Below are 19,883 nucleotides of genomic sequence, written 5' to 3' on the forward strand. Positions count from 1 at the left end.
GTAAAAGATGCAAGAGCCACCTACTGGGGTTATTCTGTAAGTGACACTGTGAACACTAAACTGAATAATGTTTTTGGTGTTTTTTACTTTAATAGAAATGTAAATAGTCATTTTAAATTGGAAAGGAGTTGAAATCTAACTTACAAACAAAACTTCCTTCAATTTCCTAGAACCCTTGATTTTACAGATATACAATCTAGTTTACATTTAAAAGCACTGGGTAAACAGAGCAATCTATATTCAACAGTAGGAGTCTCCATGCTGACAAACAATTTTAACTTCAGGAATTTGGGTGCTGTAACTACACGTATCACTACGTTTGCATCCTTGGGCTTCGTTTGTGCTTTTTTTTTTTTTAAGGACAAAGTCATCTTTTAAAAATTAAGAAGCATAAGAAAAATTCATAGTGCTGTTTTCATCTGATAAATGGAGGTACCCAATAGAAAAGGTAGCCTTAGTAAAACTATGGGAGTGGAATAGCAGAGGAGAAAGTCTTGTGAACTGAGGTGGTATTTCACAGGCCAGGTAATGTCCATGGAAAAAGTATGTAAGTGATAGCTTTCAAAAGTTAAGTGAAAGATAATTGCTTACACTTGTACCAGTCTCACATAAAAGGTAATTGAAATAAAGGTTTATTACAGCAGGGAAAGAAGGGGTCACAAAATGGTTACTTTTTAAACAAAATACATAGCTAATACAATGGCAGAGAAGATCCCATAAAACAAGTGCCATTAGAGAATCTGATTCCAGCCTTTAAAGTAGGTTGGAATTTTATTAGACTCATGTTTCTAACATATTTTTAAACTGTTGGACAGAAGTACAGCTCCTCCCTTGCACTCCTGCACTGTGCGTTCCTTTATTTCAATCCTTTTAGCCTGAAATAGCTTAGTGACCAGCTGAGTTAAGCCCAGTGATGACTGCACTGAAATGAATTAAGGGACACTTCTGCTAGCTTAACTGTTTAAATTGTAGCAGTTAGTGCTGACCAATGGCTAAGGGCATTTATTACTCAAGCTGGGTAGAATTGGGGAAGATTCTCCAGTCATGCATCACTGGGAGCTCATCTCTTTTAAGACTTATTGCATGGTATTGCAATAAATAGGGGTTATCTTTATTTATCCAGTCATATTCAAAATTGCATGTAAGAACACTTAGCTTCAAGTAAGAGAGACCTGCCTTTTTTACCTTGAGGGTAACAAAGCATACTAACACCTTCTTTTATGCTCTCAGATATCTTCTGAGAAATTACAAAATCATGTTCAACACAGTGTATATTTATTTTCATTTGAAATTAATACTAAAAACACTTTTAAAAGTGTCAAATAACTTTATTTCAGATTACAGCAAAGTCAAGTTTCATTTATCAAAGTCATTTAAGTTGAATTTTTACAGTTCATTCTGAAATACAAATCGTATTGTTAGCATGGTCTAAAAAAAAACATGGCAGTTACATTTGCTCAAATGTAAATAGCATCATTCAGCTAGGCAGTTTAAGACCTTCGTAATGGTTATTACTATCGGCGCAAGAGATTGAGTGGCACTTCTTATAGCAAGTGATAGTCCCAAATCTTGAAGATCTTGCAGGCTAGCAATATAGTAAATAAGGTGAAGTAAAAGCCCTTACAAGTGGCTTGCAAGGAAAGACTAACTTACAGCAATCTAACAGTTTTTCCAGTCACAGTCAGGAAGTCATCATCAGCCAAGGCACGAAGTGCTTCCTCAAACATTTCCTTAGTGACAGCCTTAAAGAGAAGGGATAAATCAAGTAAAGATGGAGAGGAAAAAGGACAACAAAAACAGCTTACTTCCTGCCACTTTCCTTATTAGGTTTTCCCACCTCACACCTGCAAACTTATTTTTTTAATTTGAGATCTGTCTGTCTGTTGTGGAACACTGACAGATTCAGAAATTGGACCTCATGCAGTGGAACTGGTTTTCCAGTTTTATTAAGAAGTTCAGGTCTCACTTCTCCTCCATAATGTGATTTGAGGACAAGTTGATTGGCAAAAACACCATGCTTTGAAATTAATGAAAATGTAAAAACAAACCAGGGAACTTACCATGTCAGACTGTGCTCGGAGATCCTCAAAAAGCTGTTGGTATTTCAAAGCCGGTGTTTTTCCCTTTGACTGGATAAGCTTCCTCAAGGCTTGAGCCAACTCCTCTTTTCGCTTACGAGCTGTTGCACTCATTCCTTAAAACAAGAAAGTAAACAGCCTTTAGAAATAAACTAAGGAGGACAGGTTAAGTTGCATTTTCAAATGACAAAAACCCAGTAACATCCCAGCTTTATCACTACAAAACCACAAACCAGTAGTGAGAATGGATATGTCCACAATGCCAGTCCTTGGATCAGTAGCAGACTGCTTCAGAGCTTCCCGATGGAGGCGTTTCGCTTCTTCTACGTCAATTGTTTCGACTTTCTCAGAAAAGCGTACTTTAGCATGTGCTTCCGCCAGTCGGATCAGAGACTCAAGTTGTCGAGGATATGCAGAAACCATTCCCCTGCCACTACCAATCTTCCTCATGTCCACGTATGCCTGAAAAGGAGACAGGCATTAACTACTCCAGTAAATCCTGCTACTGCTGTTACTTTCAGAGTCTCTTTCACCCCTCACCTGTTATCTCAGACTATCAGCAACCATGGAAAGCCATTCAAAACTATTTTTGCTTGTGTACCTTCACAGTTCCTGCGCAATGAAGAATAACTGCATAGATACATCCTTTCCTGATAAAGCAACTGAGCCATAACTAACAGTTTTGAATGTGTATGTGTTTATGCTCACAAGATACTTAATTTCAGTAGAATTTTATGCTTTTATGACATAGAATCAAGCCAACACATCTGAAAGTAAGCACAGAATGCCATCTATACTAATCCCTCCTTCCTTTTAAATTCTTGGTAATTTTTTGATATGTTTTACAGAGAAGTTGTATATAAACAGGAAGCACCCATAGTAGGGGATTTTGCCATTTTTGAGAAGTCAGCGAAGTCTTGGAATGTTAAGAGCAGTTACTTTACCTCAATAAGGGCCTGGCTTGCTTCTTCGCTTAACCTGGGATTTACATAACAACGAGCATAGGCAATGTAATCCCTCAGTACTGCCATGTCCATGTATTCCTCCTCCATCCTTTCTTCACTTTGATAGTACAGCGAAACCAAATGGCGAGCAAGACGCCTGTCGTAGGCTTCGTCACGTGGATCCAACATTAGAAAAATCAAGTCAAATCTGGAAGAGAGAAGAATCCAATCCTTAACATATATACTGCCTTTTAATTTAAAGTAGTCTGTTTTATGATTTTTCACTTCACAAGTAGAGTCAGGAGTTACTCCATGTTCTGTTAGACTGAAAGATACTTCTACAACTCTGAAATTCAGAATATCAGGGTTTGGATTTGCTTTCAACATATGTGCCTGAACGTTTGAAGACAAGATGCTCTGTGAAATTCAGTTCCCTTGTTCAGTGCTGATGGCTTGTTTCTTTTTGTTTGCTTGTTTTAACCAAACAAAGAACAAAATTACTGCTAAAGGTGCTGCATTGAAATGCAACAGCAAACAGGGCGCATAGCTATCTAATTATTTTATGCATAGAGTATGCAGATAAAATAAACAAAAACACTTTTTTTCAGTTCAAACCTGAAAGAAGAAAAATACTTTGCAAACAGTAGGTACACTGTAGATTATCAACTATAGGTTGATGTGAATAAGAGAGTTTTAGCTAGCCAATCGTGTACTTAAATCCATACATAAACTTAAATCCAATAAATGGTGAAAGTGAGACACTGCTCAAACCTGGCTTCCTTCAGTACACCTCTACTGAGGTACTGTTTGCCACTGTCAGTGGCTAAATTAAACAGCCCTTAATTGAATTGTAAGCAGTAGGTGTTCTCAGAATATCCAGCATACCATCCATGTACTTCAGATTTCCACTTATAGGAACTCCTCAAAGATGCAATTGCAGCACAAAGTTTAATTTTGTATCAGCAGATAGTGAATGTTAACAGCTATCATCCAAAAAGGCTACCACTGCTTGCTCCTGACTGAATTTCACAGAATAAAAATAAGCAGACACAGAGCTTTAGAGTCTTCCACATCCAGTGCAAGTTCCCTAAATGTCAGTGTTTCACTTCAAACTTCTGTAGGTCTAAGAAAAAACATCCTGGATTTTTGTTCAAGCCATCACCCAGTGTAAGTTTCGGGATAGCTCTTCTAGGAGGTGATCATGAGACAAAGGAAAAAACAACAACAACTAACAGAAGTAAATGAAGAGATCCCTGCAGATCTCACCAGGTGATCTGATCAAGATGTATATACTAGAAGGCAGCGTTCCACTCATGCAGGAGCTATAATTCTGGTTTTACCATACTGAATCAGTTTCACAAGAGGAAGTGTAACATCTCAAAAATGAGACATGCAAGGAGGAGTTCAGTACCTCGATAACAGTGTATGAGGAAGCTGGATGTTTTCAATAGTAGTCTTTTTTGGATTCCATTGTGATTCTATAGGGTTAGCTGCTGCTAGGATAGATGTACGAGCATTCAATTGACAAATAATTCCAGCCTGTCAAAATGAAAAGCAGTTGTGAAACCAGAAACTTCAAGAGATCACCAGTGTTACTGAACAGGTTCTGTAATCAAAAATTCTATTGTAAAAGTAAGTAAATCAAGAAGAAAAGTGTCAATAATATTAATAATTAATAATTATTAATAATTAATAAAAGCATTAATAATACAGTTTATGCTATGAAAGCAATGCTCTTATGTAAATGAGATATGTTACATAATTTAGACTTCTGGTGTCAGTGGATCAATCCTATGAACCAACCCTTGTTCTTCTGGTAACATTAGGGTTTTAGCTGCTTAGCAGACACCATGCTTAGAGAAAAGAACTTGGAATTGAACAGACACTTACCTTTGCAATGGACAGAGTCTGTTGTTCCATTACTTCATGCAGAACTGATCTTGTGCTTTCATTCATTTTATCAAACTCATCAATGCAGCAGATGCCATTGTCACTAAGTACTAGAGCACCTGTCTGAAGAACCAGTTGTCGAGTTTCTGGATCCTTCATCACATATGCAGTAAGACCAACTGCACTTGAGCCTTTCCCGGATGTATACTGGCCTCGAGGAACCAGGTTATACACGTACTGGAGCAGCTGTGATTTACTAGTACCAGGATCACCACAGAGAAGAATGTTGATCTCGGCACGGAAATTGCCTCTTCCTGTGTTAGTGAAATCCTTTCTTGACCCACCAAAAAGCTGAAGCAGAATGCCCTAATAAAAAACAAGAAAGAACTCTTCAGTCAAAACATCAACTCACATATAGTTAACAGAGCCAATCTAACTGTTGAACTGAACCATAATAAACTAATAAACTGAAACAGTGTTAAAATTAAATTGGACATGAAAAATGACACTGGAAATTTTTTTTACAAGTCTAAAAGGGGTTTGTTCTTTACAGACAGCCTCAATTCCAATTAATTAGAAATATATCACAGCTTCTAACTTAAGTTTCAAGTTATATTTTTTCCATATCTAGTCCAAAACTTATGTCATCAAAAATTTGGTAACTAGTTCAGATGACAACAGAAAAGCCAGAAGAGACTACTGTTTACCATGAGACTGTGTTTTATCTAGAACCACAGTATTATTACCTCTTTCTTAGCATTAAAAAAAAAAACAAAAAACTTTGTACCAGCTTTTTGTTCGAGACAAACCAAGTATTATTTTCTTTTAAGAAAAACTACTGTGTTCATGAAAGGACCAACATAAAAGTTCTTTACATGCTCATAACAAGGTGTTTAAGGTTTTTATTTCTTTGGAACGTACCAATAATTCCTCCTGTATACTTCCTGAAGAAAGTCAGCGATGGAAGTTTTAGTAAAAAAATAAAAGCAACTTAATTCCGGTATTTTGAAAATATTGAAATTACTAGTATAAACATATACTTTTAGTTTTATGAGTTAGCTAGAATTACCAGAGAGGAGTGTTCCCTCCCCGCAGATTTATCAGCTTGAAACTCTGGTATTTCCTAGGTGTGGGTTTTTTTTTTGTTTGTTTTGGTTTTTGTTTTTAAAATATTTTCTTGAGCAGCATATATATACACACTAAAAAGTCATTGACTATCACTTCTTTTCATTGACTAGTATGTGGCAGCTGGGAATAGGAAGGAAAAGGAGGAAAACTGTACACTACTTCATGGAAGGTTTCTACACAACTTCTTACAGCACAGAAGAAACCTTGCAGCACAAGCATGGATTGAGCTATTCATATTAGTTCTGTTCTTCCTTAGAACAACTTCCACAGGTTAGTAAAACCTATTCAGTAGCTAAAAGCAGCGTGATCTGATCCATTATATTTTCCTCAAGGTTCCCAATATAGAATATGGGGGCTCCAAAGCATGTGGATTTCAGGCACTTTCAAGTATTAGTGACAGAAGTTTGGGATGATGTTGTGAACATGTTTTGGTCTAAACCTGAAGAACAGCCCTTGTTAAAGAGTCCCTACCTTTCCTCAACTTCACCTGCTTACACCCGATGTGCCATATTAGTTTGGTGAGGAAATAACAAACAGAAAGTGTTTCCATTCCCTTTTCAATTTCATCATTGCATGGCTTTGAAATCAACTTCAAGCCATTTCAGCAACCTGTGAATTATGATAATACACAAGTCTGTGAAGAAAAATAAACAATTTTTTTTAAAGAGGATTGTTCCAGTATGTAATGTTGCTTTGAGATCCACTACTGACTGTAGTTTATTTTCCCAGTTCTGACACCCTTCTACCTTTTCAACATCTTCCCTCAAATTAAGTCCTGAACACAATGAAAACAGTGATACCCTTATAAACCAACTCCTGACAAGACCAGAGGTGTTTGGGACTGCTCGAGACCCAGGGGTTTTGTTCATTTGTTTTTAAACTTCTGAAGCCTCATTTCTATAGCAAATAATAATTACAAGTGCACTTGCAAATAAGTAACAAATTACAAGACAAATACAGAATTTAGTTTACCTTTTTGATATCTTCATGCTCGTAGATACTTGGGGCCAATGCTGAAGAAAGTCTTTCATATATGTCTGCTTTTTTAGAAAGCTCTTTCAGAATTTCCACACGTTCCTCTGTAAACATTTTTTGCTCTGTTTCCTCATCAACACCATGCAGGCGTTTTGAATCAGTCTTGCGATAATGTATGACATCAATGTGGGTTTTGTAGACAGATTTTACAACACTCACCCTCGGATTAACTCGAATCGGGACTGCCCTGTAGATACCTAAATACAATTAGTGACAGCATTAGATAAAAAGGTACTGTAGATACAGATACAAGATCCAAAGAAACATAAAAACTGCCAAACTGAAAATTAAGTAAAATTAAGCAAAATAAAGCTCTTCAAAACAGACTAAATACTTGAATCAGTTTATTTCCCAGTACCACTAAGTCACTTGGAAGCTGACAGAAGATACTTCAGTCATCTATACCCTGTTTTTGCAGGTACGTGTTTCAGCATTCCTGTCAAAACAGCCTTCTCAGCAAGAAAAATGCTTAAGCATTTCTTAAAAAAGAAAATTTAAGGCTTGATACTTTTGCAAGGCCTGCTGCTTGAAATCTGAAGTCAGTGATTTCTCCTTTTTGTTAAGCACCAAATTTAATAATAGGTTTATAATGCATCTGTAACTGCTGGTACTATGGCAGTTGTCTTAAAAAAGTGTTTCTTTTTTTTTTTTTTTAAGATAGTTGAAATATCACAAGATTTATTCTATGTTATTACTCTCCTGACTACACTATTTAAGATGCTGCCTCCTCACCAACATGCTCAGAAGCACAGAATTGTTGAGGCAAAAAGGGACCTCTCTGACAATTGCTTGAAGACACACACATTTAAAAAACAAACACCTTTCTCCTTATGTTTTGTTAACATTTCCTGGAAGAAAAAAAAAAGAATATTGAGTGCTTGTTTCCTTATGCATTGTCACCGGGCACCACTGAGAAGAGCCTGACTCTAGCTCTATGACTCTCTCCCACCAGGTAACCATAAGCACATTGAGCCTTCTCCAGGCTGAACAGCCCCAGCTATCTCACTCAGCCTTTCCTCATTTGACAGAGGCTCCACTTCTCAAAATCATGGCCCTTCACTGGATTCACACCAGTACGTCTATTTCTCCCGTGTATCAGAGAGATGGTGCTCCAGATGCAGCCTCACCCAGTGCTGAGCAGAAGGGAAGGATCACTTCCATCGACCTGCTCAAAATACTCCTAAATGCATCCCAGGAAGCTGAACGGCAAATTAATCACCTGATCTATCAAACACTGCTTCCGACCATTTTTTTGCAGGTTTACTGAGGCTGTGCTCCATCACACCATCCAGGTTGTTAGCTAAGTTTTCTAACAGTACTCGGCCCTGATTTTGATCCCAGGGTACACTTGTGGTGTGGTGACAGGCATCCAGCTGGACTTGTGAAACCCATCACGACCCTATGAGGCTGGCTGAACTGCCAGATTTTAATCCATCTCACTGCCCACTGACCTAACCCATACTTCATCAGTTTGCCTCTGAGGCTGTTATGGGAGGTAATGATGAAAGCCTTGCTAAAGTCAAGCACAAACAACATCCACTGCTCCAGCCACCTCATTGCAGAAGGCTGGTATCCACTGTAAATTCATGCTACTTCCAATCACCTCCTTGTCCTTTGTATGTTTAGAAACATAGACTACTTTCTAGACTACTTCTTGTATCACCTTCCTTCCTAGGGGTCAAAATGAGGTTGACTGGCCTGTAGTTCCCCAGGTCCTCCCCCTTGCCACAGCAGTGACGCTAGCCTTCTTCAGTCCTAAGGAATCTTCCCCAGTCACCGTGATCTTTCAAATATAATTGAACAGTCTGACAAAGACACTGGCCAGCTCCCTCAGCACTTGCGGGTGCATCCCATTGGGTCGCATTCACCACAGATCACTCCTGCAGGTCTATCTCCCTGCAGACTTGAGTTATCTGGATCCATAAAATGGCTCATCCAAAGCATTTGGAACTGCATCCCACTCATGGTTCCCTTAGCTGATTTGATTTTGAGTGAAGCAAATACTTGAAACAAACAACTGAAGGTGGCAGATTATGGCTGCAGGGGACACACACAAACATCTGGAAAGAAAGAAGCATGCTGCATAGCCGTTTTTTAAGCTACAAACAAGCAGATGTAGGTAACACTATACACGTTACGCTAGATTTCCATTTCACCGAATTTGTTGGATGCACATTACTCATCCTATGAAGCACTCAACTCTCGGGCGTACTCAGATTAAACTGCTAAGATTCAGTGAAGGTGGATGCAAATACTCAAGCCAGACTTTACCTGTGACGTTAACTCTGTCGCCTGGTTGAACTTTATCAACGAGGTCATTGTGAGCGAACAGCGCAACTGTATGAGGTGTCTGCCCAGCTGGCATATCTTCAGGAGACTCCTGCAGTTTGATCTAGCACAAATAAAACACACTGAAGTTTAGTTTCAGAAAAGGAAAAAACTGTCCACAAGGTGTTACAACAGGATCTTGCATTAGATTCTTCTGCATCATTTGGAATCAGGAACGTTGCTCACGAGCAAAACATCTCCAAACAGCAAAACTGATCAGTAATAAAAACGATATGGCCCATCCAGCTCAGATAGAAATGGGTATACTATATGAAAAGGGGCTTCCATTTGGACAACGTTTAGATATTCATACATACTTCATTTCATCTTTTCACTGCACTTCTCCAAAATATGGGCTACACTTTCACTAATTCATTCCACATGTGAAAAGGGAGAAAAACATTTTGCTCTTTTTCAAACTTTCAGTCCGAAGTAAGACACTAATGCTATTGGTGGTATTAGGGGTTAAGGAGCAAAACCTGAAAACTTTCATTTTAGCCACTATCAAAGCGCAACATACCATCTGTTTGTCAGAGAACATGGATCTGTTGTGAATCAGGGCCATGCTGTGCGTTGTGTTACAGTGCTTGCATACTGATGGTTCAGCAATCCTGCCACGATCAATTTCTACTCTTGTGGTGAAAGCGCAAACCTGGCACTTAAAGAATGCTTCTTGCATCTCGGGAATTAACTGGGAACTTCTGATGACCATGCCACTGATGGTGATAAGCTGATCGATATCTACAAAATATAGATACTTATGTCATCGTGTCACACTCTTCAAAACAGCCTTTCAAATTCCACATTATGTTAGTTTTTAGGTGGGAATTAGGCATTCAGTTAGCTACCAGTATTATGTCCAGAACAAAACAGAAATAGTTTGTGCAGTACAAGTATACTAATTCACATCAGCATTCATACAAAATAGTGTTCTGCACCTGAAGAACTAAGAATGTAGGTAGCTATGTCAGAAACATTTCCTTTACGGATATGTTATTCAGCATTTGGGATCTAGAGCACTAACTTCCAAAAGAGACGTATATAAACTGAAGGATATGAGTCTGAATGTACTACAAGTCCAGTTCTACACAGTCATCATGTAAGTTCTGTGTTAACATTAAATAGGTTTATATAAATCCTTAGGATTGTTTTTTAACATGACAATCAAAAGTTTACCTTCAGGATTCAGACTTCTCATATTCCTAGTCTTTAGTGCATTATATGGCCGTACTTGAATTTGATGTTCTAATATGGAATCAGGGTAACGATCAAAAAAGATCTCATTTGCAGCCATGTCAAACGTTGGGATGACTTCCTGTATAAAATTATAGAAACATTTAAGCTTAGAAGTTTAAAACAAAAATAAAACAACACCCCACATCACACACAAACAAAACACAAACCTCACAGAATGAAATATTTTTGCATAAAGCATTTTAAGTGTTGCTGATCAGCCAGGAACAACAAGAAAAAGGTAATGCCAGCTAAGCATTTCCTACGTAACAGGCAACTCACTGTTTAAATCAGGTTTAGTTATTTGAGCATTGCAGAAGCAAGAAGTACAATACTTAGGACTCTGCAGTTTACCAGCTCATTTTATATTTATGATAGACTCACTGTAAGATTCAAACTGTAAGTTTTAACCACTAGGAAATAAAGCATTAAAATGAAGAAATGGAATACAGACCTTACACTGAACATAGAAAACACACATTGCATTTAAACAAAAATATTGAAAGCTGAAAATACAAAAAGGCTTAACAGCCAGAAATCAAGCATATTACTTCACCTGAGGATAGCAGATCAGTTGTCTGTAAAGGTTTTCATCAAATGCTCTTAGATGGTCACAATTTACATTCAGAAATGGTTCCCCGACCATATTAATCTAAAAAATATTTGAAGAGAAAACTTAGCTCAATAGCAGGTAATGCCAAAAGAAAAAAAAGAAGAAAGCTACATTTTGCTATGTTACCAGTACCTCTTCAAGGCGCTGCATGTAGCGCGGCTCATTAAGATCCAAGCCGATGTCTTCATCCTCTTTAGCCAGCGGATCAATGAAACGCTGAAGAAACCTCTGGATACCCAAGGTGGCAGGGAAAGATGTGTGAAATTGAGTAGTACATGCCTCTATTTTGTATGAAATTTAACGTGTGTGAAATAAATTAGCTTTTCAGTTGGAAAAGGAGGAGGAGGAGCTGTTGGCCTACCTGGAATTTTTCCTTGCAGGCGGTTACATTCACATCGGTCCCCCAGATAACCAGCTTCTGCCCCAGGGATTGCTCACTGGCTACCAAATCCTCAGCCGGCTGCAGGGAAACAAAGGAAGCAAATGGAAATACGGGCAGCTGGGCTAAAAAGAAGCAGTTTGGATAGAAAGCGTGAGGTGATGGCTTACCCCATCCGAGTGCAGGTCGACTTGTCTGGCTTTGCGGGCCGAGCCCAGGTCCGGCCGCTGCCTCAGCGGGGTGCCGCGGGCGCCGCTGCGCGGGGTGCCCTCCACCCGCGAGCTGGGGGTGCCGTACGTCAGCGGGGAGCTGATGTCGAAGTCGAGAGGGATGGCTGCGGAGAGAAAAGGGCTCGGTCAGCCCCGTCGCGGAGCCATGTCGCGACAGAGCCGCGCCGAAAGCGCTGCGGGTACCCGAGTGCCGGAACTGCGGCGGGCTGGAGAAGAGCGCGTCGGCGGCGCCGGGGCTGCGGGCGTCGGCGGGCGGCGAGGTGGGCAGCGGCTGCAGGTCCCCGGGGGAGGCCGAGTCATCCGGGCGGCGCCTCTGCGACGGCGGCGAGCGGGCGGATTGCGCTGCGACAGAGCGGCCGTTAAAACCGTTAAGCACCGTTAAACCGACAGCACTCCCCCCCCCCCCGCCTCCTCTTCATCCTCCCCGCTCCCCTTCCCTCCGCAGCGCACTCACGGGTGGCGGGGTTGCTGCTCCGGCCGCGCTTGCCGCCGCGGCGGCGGCTGGGCGTGGAGGCGGGCGACGACATGGCTGTGGCGGCAGCGCGGCCCGCCGCGGGGTCCCCGGCTCAAAATGGCGGCGGCCGCCCCCCAACCCCTCAGCGCCGCTTCCCCCCCGCGAGCCCGCCGGGGTCCCGCGCCGGCCGAGTCACGTGCTGCCCGTCTCGCGCGCTTTCTGCCCAATGGGCGCGCGCGGCGCGGCGGGATGTGCCATCGGCGGCAGGGCGGGGGGGGAGCGAGAAGGGAAGGAAGGGTGTGTGGGGGGAACGCAGCCCGATAGATCACAGCGGTGGGTTTGGTGGGGTGCGCGTAGCGATAGTGTTGCGTTGCAGGCCGCGTATCATCCTGGCGAGCCGTAGGAAACGCCGCACACGCCTCACACACCACCCGCCTCCCCCTTCAGCCTGCAATGGACCCACCCCCTGTCCGCCAAATTTCGCGGCAAAACGCGGCCGGGCCCGCCCATCCCACCTCCAGCAAGGGGGGGGGGCGGGGCACCCCACAGTGCGGGCGGGGCGTGCATCCCCAACACCCCCCCCCCACACACTCATTCCGCGTTGGTGCGCGCCGGGCGGCATGGCGGGCCCGGTGCCGGGCGCCCTGCAGCAGCTGCAGGCCTGCCTGCGCCACCCCGACCCCCCCGGCGCCGCGCTGCGCGCCTGCGGCCTGCTCCGCGCCGTGGCCGAGGCCTGCCTCGCCTGCCCGCCCGGCAACGCGCAGGGTACGGGGGGGGGATACGGGGAGGGGGGGGCTGTGCCCGGCCCTCAGCCCCCATCCCTGACCCCCCGCCCCTCTGTGCCGTCCCCCCGCAGCGCTGCACGCGTCGCTGGTGCTGTCGGCCGAGCAGGGGCTGCCCGCCTTCGTCTGCCGCTCGCTGGGCGCCGAGGAGGTAGGCGGGGGGGTGGGGGGGGGATAGGGGGGTTGTGGGGATCCTGCCCTAAATGTGGGGGTCCTGCCCCTAATGCCGGTCTCGTTGCAGTTCCGGGAGTGCCGTGAGGAGGCGCTGCGCTTCCTGCGCGTCTTCATGGAGAAGCTGGGCGGCGGGGCGCAGCGCTACGCCCGCGGCATCAAGGTATCAGGGCGCTGCCACACGGGCTGCTCCCCAACGGGACAGCCTTTAACTAAAAAGGCCTCCGTGTGTTAGCAGCGGAAGCTTTGGGGTGTATGTGAATGCGTCGTTATCTCTTGGTTTTTCTGTGTTTACAAGTGTCATAACTTCTTTTTCCTTCCCTACCTAGCAAGCTTGTCTTAGCGTCTATACGAAGGATAGGGCAGCCAAGTGCAAGATCCCGGCTCTGGAGCTGCTGATCAAGGTAAAGTGCGTGTTATAATCTCTTTTCTTTCCCCTAGAAAAATCTGTTGTGTTGCTATACATATATATATATACACACACACACACACACATATATATATCACAGAATTTCTAGGTTGGAAGAGACCTCAAGATCATCGAGTCCAACCTCTGACCTAACACTAACAGTCCCCACTAAACCATATCCCTAAGCTCTACATAAAAGCACAAGCTTTATCTGCGTATAAGCACCAGCTTTATCAAGTAGGAAATCTGTAGTCCACAATAACAAGACGTCATTAATACTGTAATATTAGGTCTTAACAAAAGATAGCTCTTAATGACAGATTGTCGTTGGCATTCCCACAGTAAGTCGTTCAGGTGCCAAAGTGTCATTCCTTCACCTGATACTGCAAGGCACAGTTGCGTTGGAGGCAGCTGCAGATTTTCTTACCCAGTTTATCATGCTTCTTTAAGGAGAATTTTTCCACTTCTATTTTTTTAATATACAAGTAAAGTATATCCTATGTAACCTGTTAAAATAGATTAGACGCAGTGTGTGAAAAGTGCAAAGGAGGGCCTCTTTCAGAAGGCTTGTTACTGTGTGCAGCAGCAATGTTGTTTTTGTTTATTCTAGTTGCTCCAGAATTTACGAAATTCCCATCTAATGGAAGAAATGAAAGTTGGGGAGATCTTTAACAAATTTTATGGGGAGCTTGCAGTTAGAAGTAGAGTCTCTGATACAGGTAGGTTTTAGTTTTTCTGTCGGTGTCCTTCGTTTTATTTACTCCAGTTTTGTTTAATTATCGCCCACAGAAATGTATAATTGGTATTACCATGGCAAGTGTGTTCAGGAATGATAGCTGTCAAGCTTTAAAGCTAGTAAAATTTGTTCAGGTTTTCTGATCATGATCACAGAATCACAAAATTGTCTAGGTTGGAAGAGACCTCAAGATCATCGAGTCCAACCTCTGATCTAACACTAACAAGTCCTCCAGTTAAGTGTTTCTTAGCAGATCTATGTATGTGTATAAGCTAATACGTGGGAACAATTATATATTTGAATTTAGTGGTGGCAATCTGTACAGCATTTTAGCATAGTTGATGTAAAAGAATATTTGCATGTCTAATCTGTTGTTACTAGTCTCGGAATGCCTAAATCCTGACAGTAATTCCAGCTTTCTTGGTATAAACCGACTTAGCTTGGCTAGTCTGTTAGATTTTTTTGTCTGGATTCAATGTTAACTTGATGTATCTAAGGCTTAAAAGTTACTCCTATACCTGCTTTATAACAGGTTATTTGTGTGTATAATGTTAGCTTTAAGAGGAGTCCTGGTCCCTACAGTGGGTGCTCTTATCCACAGCAGAGTAAATTCCAGGCTGTCAAATCCCTGTCAAAGTTTGTGTAAGCCCCAGCTTGGTTGCTAAAGCTTGTCATAACCTTATTCCAGCCCTAGTAACTTTCATTTTCCACAAAGCTGTAGCTGTAGCTTAATTCCTGAGTTCATCAGTTCCTGCCTTGCCTAATTATATTGTTTTAGAATATTAAGATTACTAATATGAACTATAGTCTGATGTTCTTGGCTAGTTCCAGCTAACATTTTGGCTTGACAGATTCAGCCCTTAGAAAAGTTGCTGTGTCTGCATGGAACCCAATTAGGCTGAACTCAAGCATAGTAGCTTCTGCTAGGTGTTGACTGTCACCCTGGTGGTACTCAAAAGACTTGGCATAACCTCAAGGCCAGCAGCAAACTTGAATTATTGGTAAATGCTTCTTCAGTGGATATGGCCTTTGTTTTTCTAAACCATGTTTTAAAAAAAAGAATACATTTATTAATATGAGATGTGTGCATCTCACATCATAGTTTGCAGACATGTATATGTTTTTCCCACATGTTAATCACAAAGTAAAATCCTCAGTCATGGTTGCAAGTTACATAGGAATTGCAGAAGAAATTGTTTCAGTAATTAATAATAATAAATTGCTTTCTAGTACTGGAGAAGATCTATGAGCTTTTGGGAGTTTTGGGAGAGGTCCAGCCCACTGACATGATTAACAACTCTGAAAAACTATTCAGAGCTTATTTGGGAGAGCTTAAAACACAGGTATGTACTTTTCAGATTCTTGCATTGCTTGTTTTTGTTTGTTTTTCCTTTGGTATTTTTGGTTCTGTATGTTTTAGTACTATTCTTACTTAGTACAATGTGTAGAGATCTAACTGGACAATCATAAAGGCTTCCTTGAGTACTGTTAAGGTTATAGTTCTCCAGTTCTGAGAAGTTTTTCAAGTAAATATTTAAGGCCTCAAATGACCATAAAGGAACAAATTTACCGTGAAAAAAAGTGATCATTGCACTTTGTGCCTGAGCAAAGTTATATTGCCACTCACTGACAATTTCTGACTTTGGCTCTACTAGCTGCGGAATCCTTGCACTTCAGGTAAATAGCATGCTTCTGCCAACTTTGCTTTCCTATGTTCCATGCTTTTAAGAGGTTAGTGTGAGCTGTCTACGTTTAGCTGTTGTTAGTCTTGGTGGAACATATTTCATGGTTGTCAAAGGATTTCTTACACTTCTGTAATTAAACATCTTCAAATTGTAGGAGGTTTCTGAGTAGTAGATATTTCTGTAAACTTATGTTCATAGAGGTGAGTGCTGACATAGCTGTACGGAGTTGGATTATGTTATTTTATCTGCACTGCTGTGAACTGGGAAACCTTGGAGGTAAATTTATTTTATCTTGAGGGTAATATTTTTTTTCAATTCCCATTTTTGTTAGATGACATCAGCTACAAGGGTACCCAAGCTAACCGTTGTAGCAGGATGCCTGAGGGGACTGACTGCACTCATGTACAACTTTACCAAATCTGTGGATGAAGGTATGTAGCTTTGTACATGAAAGACAGTTGAAAACTTTTTGATATATTTTAACTGTTATACAGCCAGCAAGCATCAGGGTTTCTAGTTGTGTACTCAGAACAAATTTTTCCCTGCTGTTAGATGGTTTACACGAAAGCAAGGCCTATCCAGCCATGTGGTCCTTGTAGTCTGTGTGGGGTAGCTTGATCACCATGCTTCTGTATGTAAAGGTTTGAAGTGCTGTTTTCTAACCAGGGATTGGACAGCTGTGAGAGCAGTATTAAAGCTAGAGTGCAGTTTATACAGAGATATGTTTCCTTTAGAAAAGATATCAGTTAAAATGTGGATATTCAGAATAATCAATGAATAAAATGTACAATTATTTTATTATTATTATTTATTTATTTATTTTAGATTTAAGAGTGTTTTGGGAAAAAGCATCTCTGCTTCTTAAAATTGAATATTTAAGGATTTCCAATTTATTTCTTCGTGGAAAGCTTTGGATAAAAATATCTTTTGTTTTCACTCTATCTCTTGCATATCAGTAAAGAAATACTAATTGGATTGTTTCACAGATCCTGAAACGTCAAAGGAGATTTTTGACTATGCAGTAAAGGCAATCAGGCCTCAGGTAGGTCTGCCACATTTTAATTCATCCACATAAATTATTTAGTCCCAGTAAGAGGAAGAATTAATTGCATATGACAAATGTTTTTTCGTATTACAGGTTGATCAGAAGCGATATGCAGTCCATCTAGGTAAGACTAAATTATTTCAGGTCATCCTTGGGGGGGGGGGGGGGGGGGGAGGCGATACCATTCATGCAAAGAATTTTTCCTTCTGGAGATGTTTATTCTCTACTGGTTCTCTTCAGATCACTCTAGACTTCTAAGCTGATCAGGGAACAAAACTGGTGTACTTTACCTAGTTTAACCAAATATTCATTTAACTCTTAAAGTTTAATTGAAACCCTGGTATAAGAAGAGGATCATAGTAAGAGTAGAAATAAGAGGAATGAAGCAAATTAGGCAGTAATGCAGCAAATTCAGCAAACTGCATTGCAGTTTGGTGGAGGAGGGGACTTGGGCCTGACCGCAAAACCAAATCCTCGTGAATTTGTGATCGAGTATAATTAGTTGTAACCACTAGAATCCCTTTCTTTTTTGCTGCTAATGTAAATAATTTCAGAACAATGCTGTGCTTTCCATAGTGGTGTGCATTAAAAGAAGAGGATGTTCGAGGGCTGTTTTTATGCTTAAATTCTTAGTGTTTGGATATTGATACTATAAAGGTTACAAAAATACATTTTTATCCTTATCATGATATATATACCTACCTAAAGCCATAATATGAACTTCTATCATTCTATTTTTAAAAAGCGGAATATAAATCTGGGTTTTAATGAGAATTGTTTTTAAATTGTAGCTGGTTTACAGTTGTTCAGCTTTCATGCTGCTCAGTTTGGTACCCTACTATTGGACAACTATGTCATACTCTTTGAAACAATGTGTAAATGGTGTGGCCACCCAAATCAAGAGATGAAGAAAGCTGCTAATTCTGCACTGGATTCATTCCTCAAGCAGGTATTGCAACTTCACTCGAATCTCTAAGACTAAATTTAAGTCAAATTTCCTGAACTAGTGGGGATATTTGGGATATTTGCTGCTTGGAAGTTCAGTGATTTTTATCTTTTTTTAATAGTTAGTTTGATTGAAATGCTTCATATTACAAGCTGTGTATCTTTTAGGACTTACTATGTTTGGTGTTTTTTGTTTGTTTGTTTTGTAGTTTCACATGTGGAAATCCTGACGTTTTAGTATCTCTTTTACAGATGTCTATAATGGTAGCTAAGGATGCTGAGCTACACAAAAGCAAATTGAAGTTCTTCATGGAGCAGTTCTATGGAATCATCAGAAGAATGGATTCGAGCAACAAAGAGTTGTCCATCGCTATTCGAGGATATGGGCTTTTTGCAGCTGTATGTACATGAATTTTGTTTTGATAAAGCAGTTTACTTGAATTGGTTTAAAGCTAAGATTTATACATCACTCATTTTACAATAGTGAACATCTTGTTTTATAGAAAGTGTTCCTGTTTCTGGATTAAGTATTGAATTTGATTTGCTACACTGTAAACATGTTACGGTTGAATGGTTGAAAGTTACTGAAATGCATACTGAATTTAGTGAGACCACTAGGTTGTAGTTACTTCTGCTTCTGTGCTAAGGTGGACTTCAGGTACAGATGTCACAAAACTTAAGGAAGTGCTTAATCAATTAGGTACAGACAATACCTACCTCCTTAGCGCTGTTTGCATTTTAGATAGCAGAGTCCAGGCCAGCTCTACTCTGGAAGTTCAGATAGTTTCCTACGGAGCAGGAATCTCAACCTGAACACCCAAAGTGTGCTGCTAACTGTAGGAGACTAGGAGGTAACCTGTGAAACATCCGTAAATTAAAAACCAAAACGATGCTTATATGCTTGAGCAGAGAGTCAGGTCAGTCTGTCAGGAAGCACTGTTAAGAATCAGTTTTTCCAACTTTTGTCAGTGGTTGATTGAAATGGGAATATCACAGTAAAGGTTCAATAAAAAACAGTATGTATCAGCAGCGTATGTGCTTGATGGTGCTATCCCAAATTTTATACCACAAAATTTGATCCTCTCCCCCCGCCACCCCCAAGATTAGGTTGTTATTTATTTAGAGAAGGCTACGATGTCTGACAGTATCTGGTTCTTAGCTGAATCCTTTACATTTTGCTGCCATTTGAGCAGATGTTTTTGTGCATTTGTTTTGTAGAATTTTCAGCATTCGTTGCTGAAATCTAGTCTTCTCTCAATATATGAGCTATTCAGTTAATTCCCCCAAAAAATGAAGTACATCAAATTACTGAACTGACAGAACAAAGTTAAAAATAAATGTTACGCAATACAAGAAATTGATTTAAATTATATTAAAATCACATCATGTAAATACTGATATAGCAATATATATTATATATATATTGTTGATATCAGTATATATTACTATGGTGTTTTTATATACTATGAAATATTACTTTTTATGTATAATATAATCCTGCTAACTTTAACAGGAAAAAAATGATCTTAATGATGAAATACCTGTAAATCTTTAATGTGTTAAGAAGTGCTAATAGTTGTTAGCCCTTTTAGAGTAAATCTTGGCCTAGCCTCAGATGATAGGTTGTGAGGAAGCATGTCTTGCTGCCACTGCACTTGGTAACCTTAGCCAGAACAAATGTTCAGGGATTGATTCAGGTTCAAGGCAAACTCTTTTAGAGTCTAATTGCTAAAATAATTCTGATGTAACAATTGCAGTTTTACAAGTGATAAATGGATACTCTTTATCTTGTTACCCT

General features: G+C 40.6%; 2 protein-coding genes across 2 annotated transcripts in view; one reads left to right on the forward strand and one right to left on the reverse strand.

Annotated features, from left to right (window-relative positions):
* Positions 1–1,307: 1,307 nt before the first annotated feature.
* Positions 1,308–12,740, reverse strand: MCM4 (minichromosome maintenance complex component 4). Its single transcript, XM_068671722.1, has 16 exons — positions 12,313–12,740; positions 12,042–12,200; positions 11,799–11,962; positions 11,611–11,709; positions 11,382–11,477; positions 11,193–11,288; positions 10,580–10,718; positions 9,924–10,144; positions 9,347–9,467; positions 7,013–7,272; positions 4,913–5,278; positions 4,434–4,561; positions 3,023–3,230; positions 2,312–2,540; positions 2,061–2,194; positions 1,308–1,742 (listed from the first exon to the last, which is right to left on the reverse strand). Exons 1-16 carry the CDS (start codon positions 12,383–12,385, stop codon positions 1,650–1,652), a joined length of 2,586 nt encoding a protein of 861 aa, XP_068527823.1. The 5' UTR covers positions 12,386–12,740; the 3' UTR covers positions 1,308–1,649.
* Positions 12,741–12,900: 160 nt separating this feature from the next.
* Positions 12,901–19,883, forward strand: part of PRKDC (protein kinase, DNA-activated, catalytic subunit) — a 77,572-nt gene continuing 70,589 nt past the window's right edge. The window contains exons 1-11 of the mRNA XM_068671716.1: positions 12,901–13,077; positions 13,169–13,245; positions 13,336–13,428; positions 13,595–13,669; positions 14,285–14,393; positions 15,641–15,753; positions 16,427–16,526; positions 17,082–17,137; positions 17,234–17,264; positions 17,932–18,089; positions 18,338–18,484. Coding sequence (XP_068527817.1) covers positions 12,933–13,077; positions 13,169–13,245; positions 13,336–13,428; positions 13,595–13,669; positions 14,285–14,393; positions 15,641–15,753; positions 16,427–16,526; positions 17,082–17,137; positions 17,234–17,264; positions 17,932–18,089; positions 18,338–18,484 — 1,104 coding nt within the window. The 5' untranslated portion in view covers positions 12,901–12,932. The remainder of the gene's footprint in view (positions 13,078–13,168; positions 13,246–13,335; positions 13,429–13,594; positions 13,670–14,284; positions 14,394–15,640; positions 15,754–16,426; positions 16,527–17,081; positions 17,138–17,233; positions 17,265–17,931; positions 18,090–18,337; positions 18,485–19,883) is intronic.

The sequence above is a fragment of the Anas acuta genome, chromosome 2 (assembly GCF_963932015.1).
Source record: "Anas acuta chromosome 2, bAnaAcu1.1, whole genome shotgun sequence".
Classification (NCBI taxonomy): domain Eukaryota; kingdom Metazoa; phylum Chordata; class Aves; order Anseriformes; family Anatidae; genus Anas; species Anas acuta.

Bases quoted from the DNA above. Each gene is read 5' to 3' on its own strand.
- MCM4 (XM_068671722.1), bottom strand. From the start codon at position 12,385: ATGTCGTCGCCCGCCTCCACGCCCAGCCGCCGCCGCGGCGGCAAGCGC. The intron at 11,478-11,610 runs GTAGGCCAACAG...TTGGGTATCCAG, and splicing joins CCTGCAAGGAAAAATTCCAG to AGGTTTCTTCAGCGTTTCAT. The intron at 1,743-2,060 runs GTAAGTTCCCTG...CTTCTCTTTAAG, and splicing joins TCCGAGCACAGTCTGACATG to GCTGTCACTAAGGAAATGTT.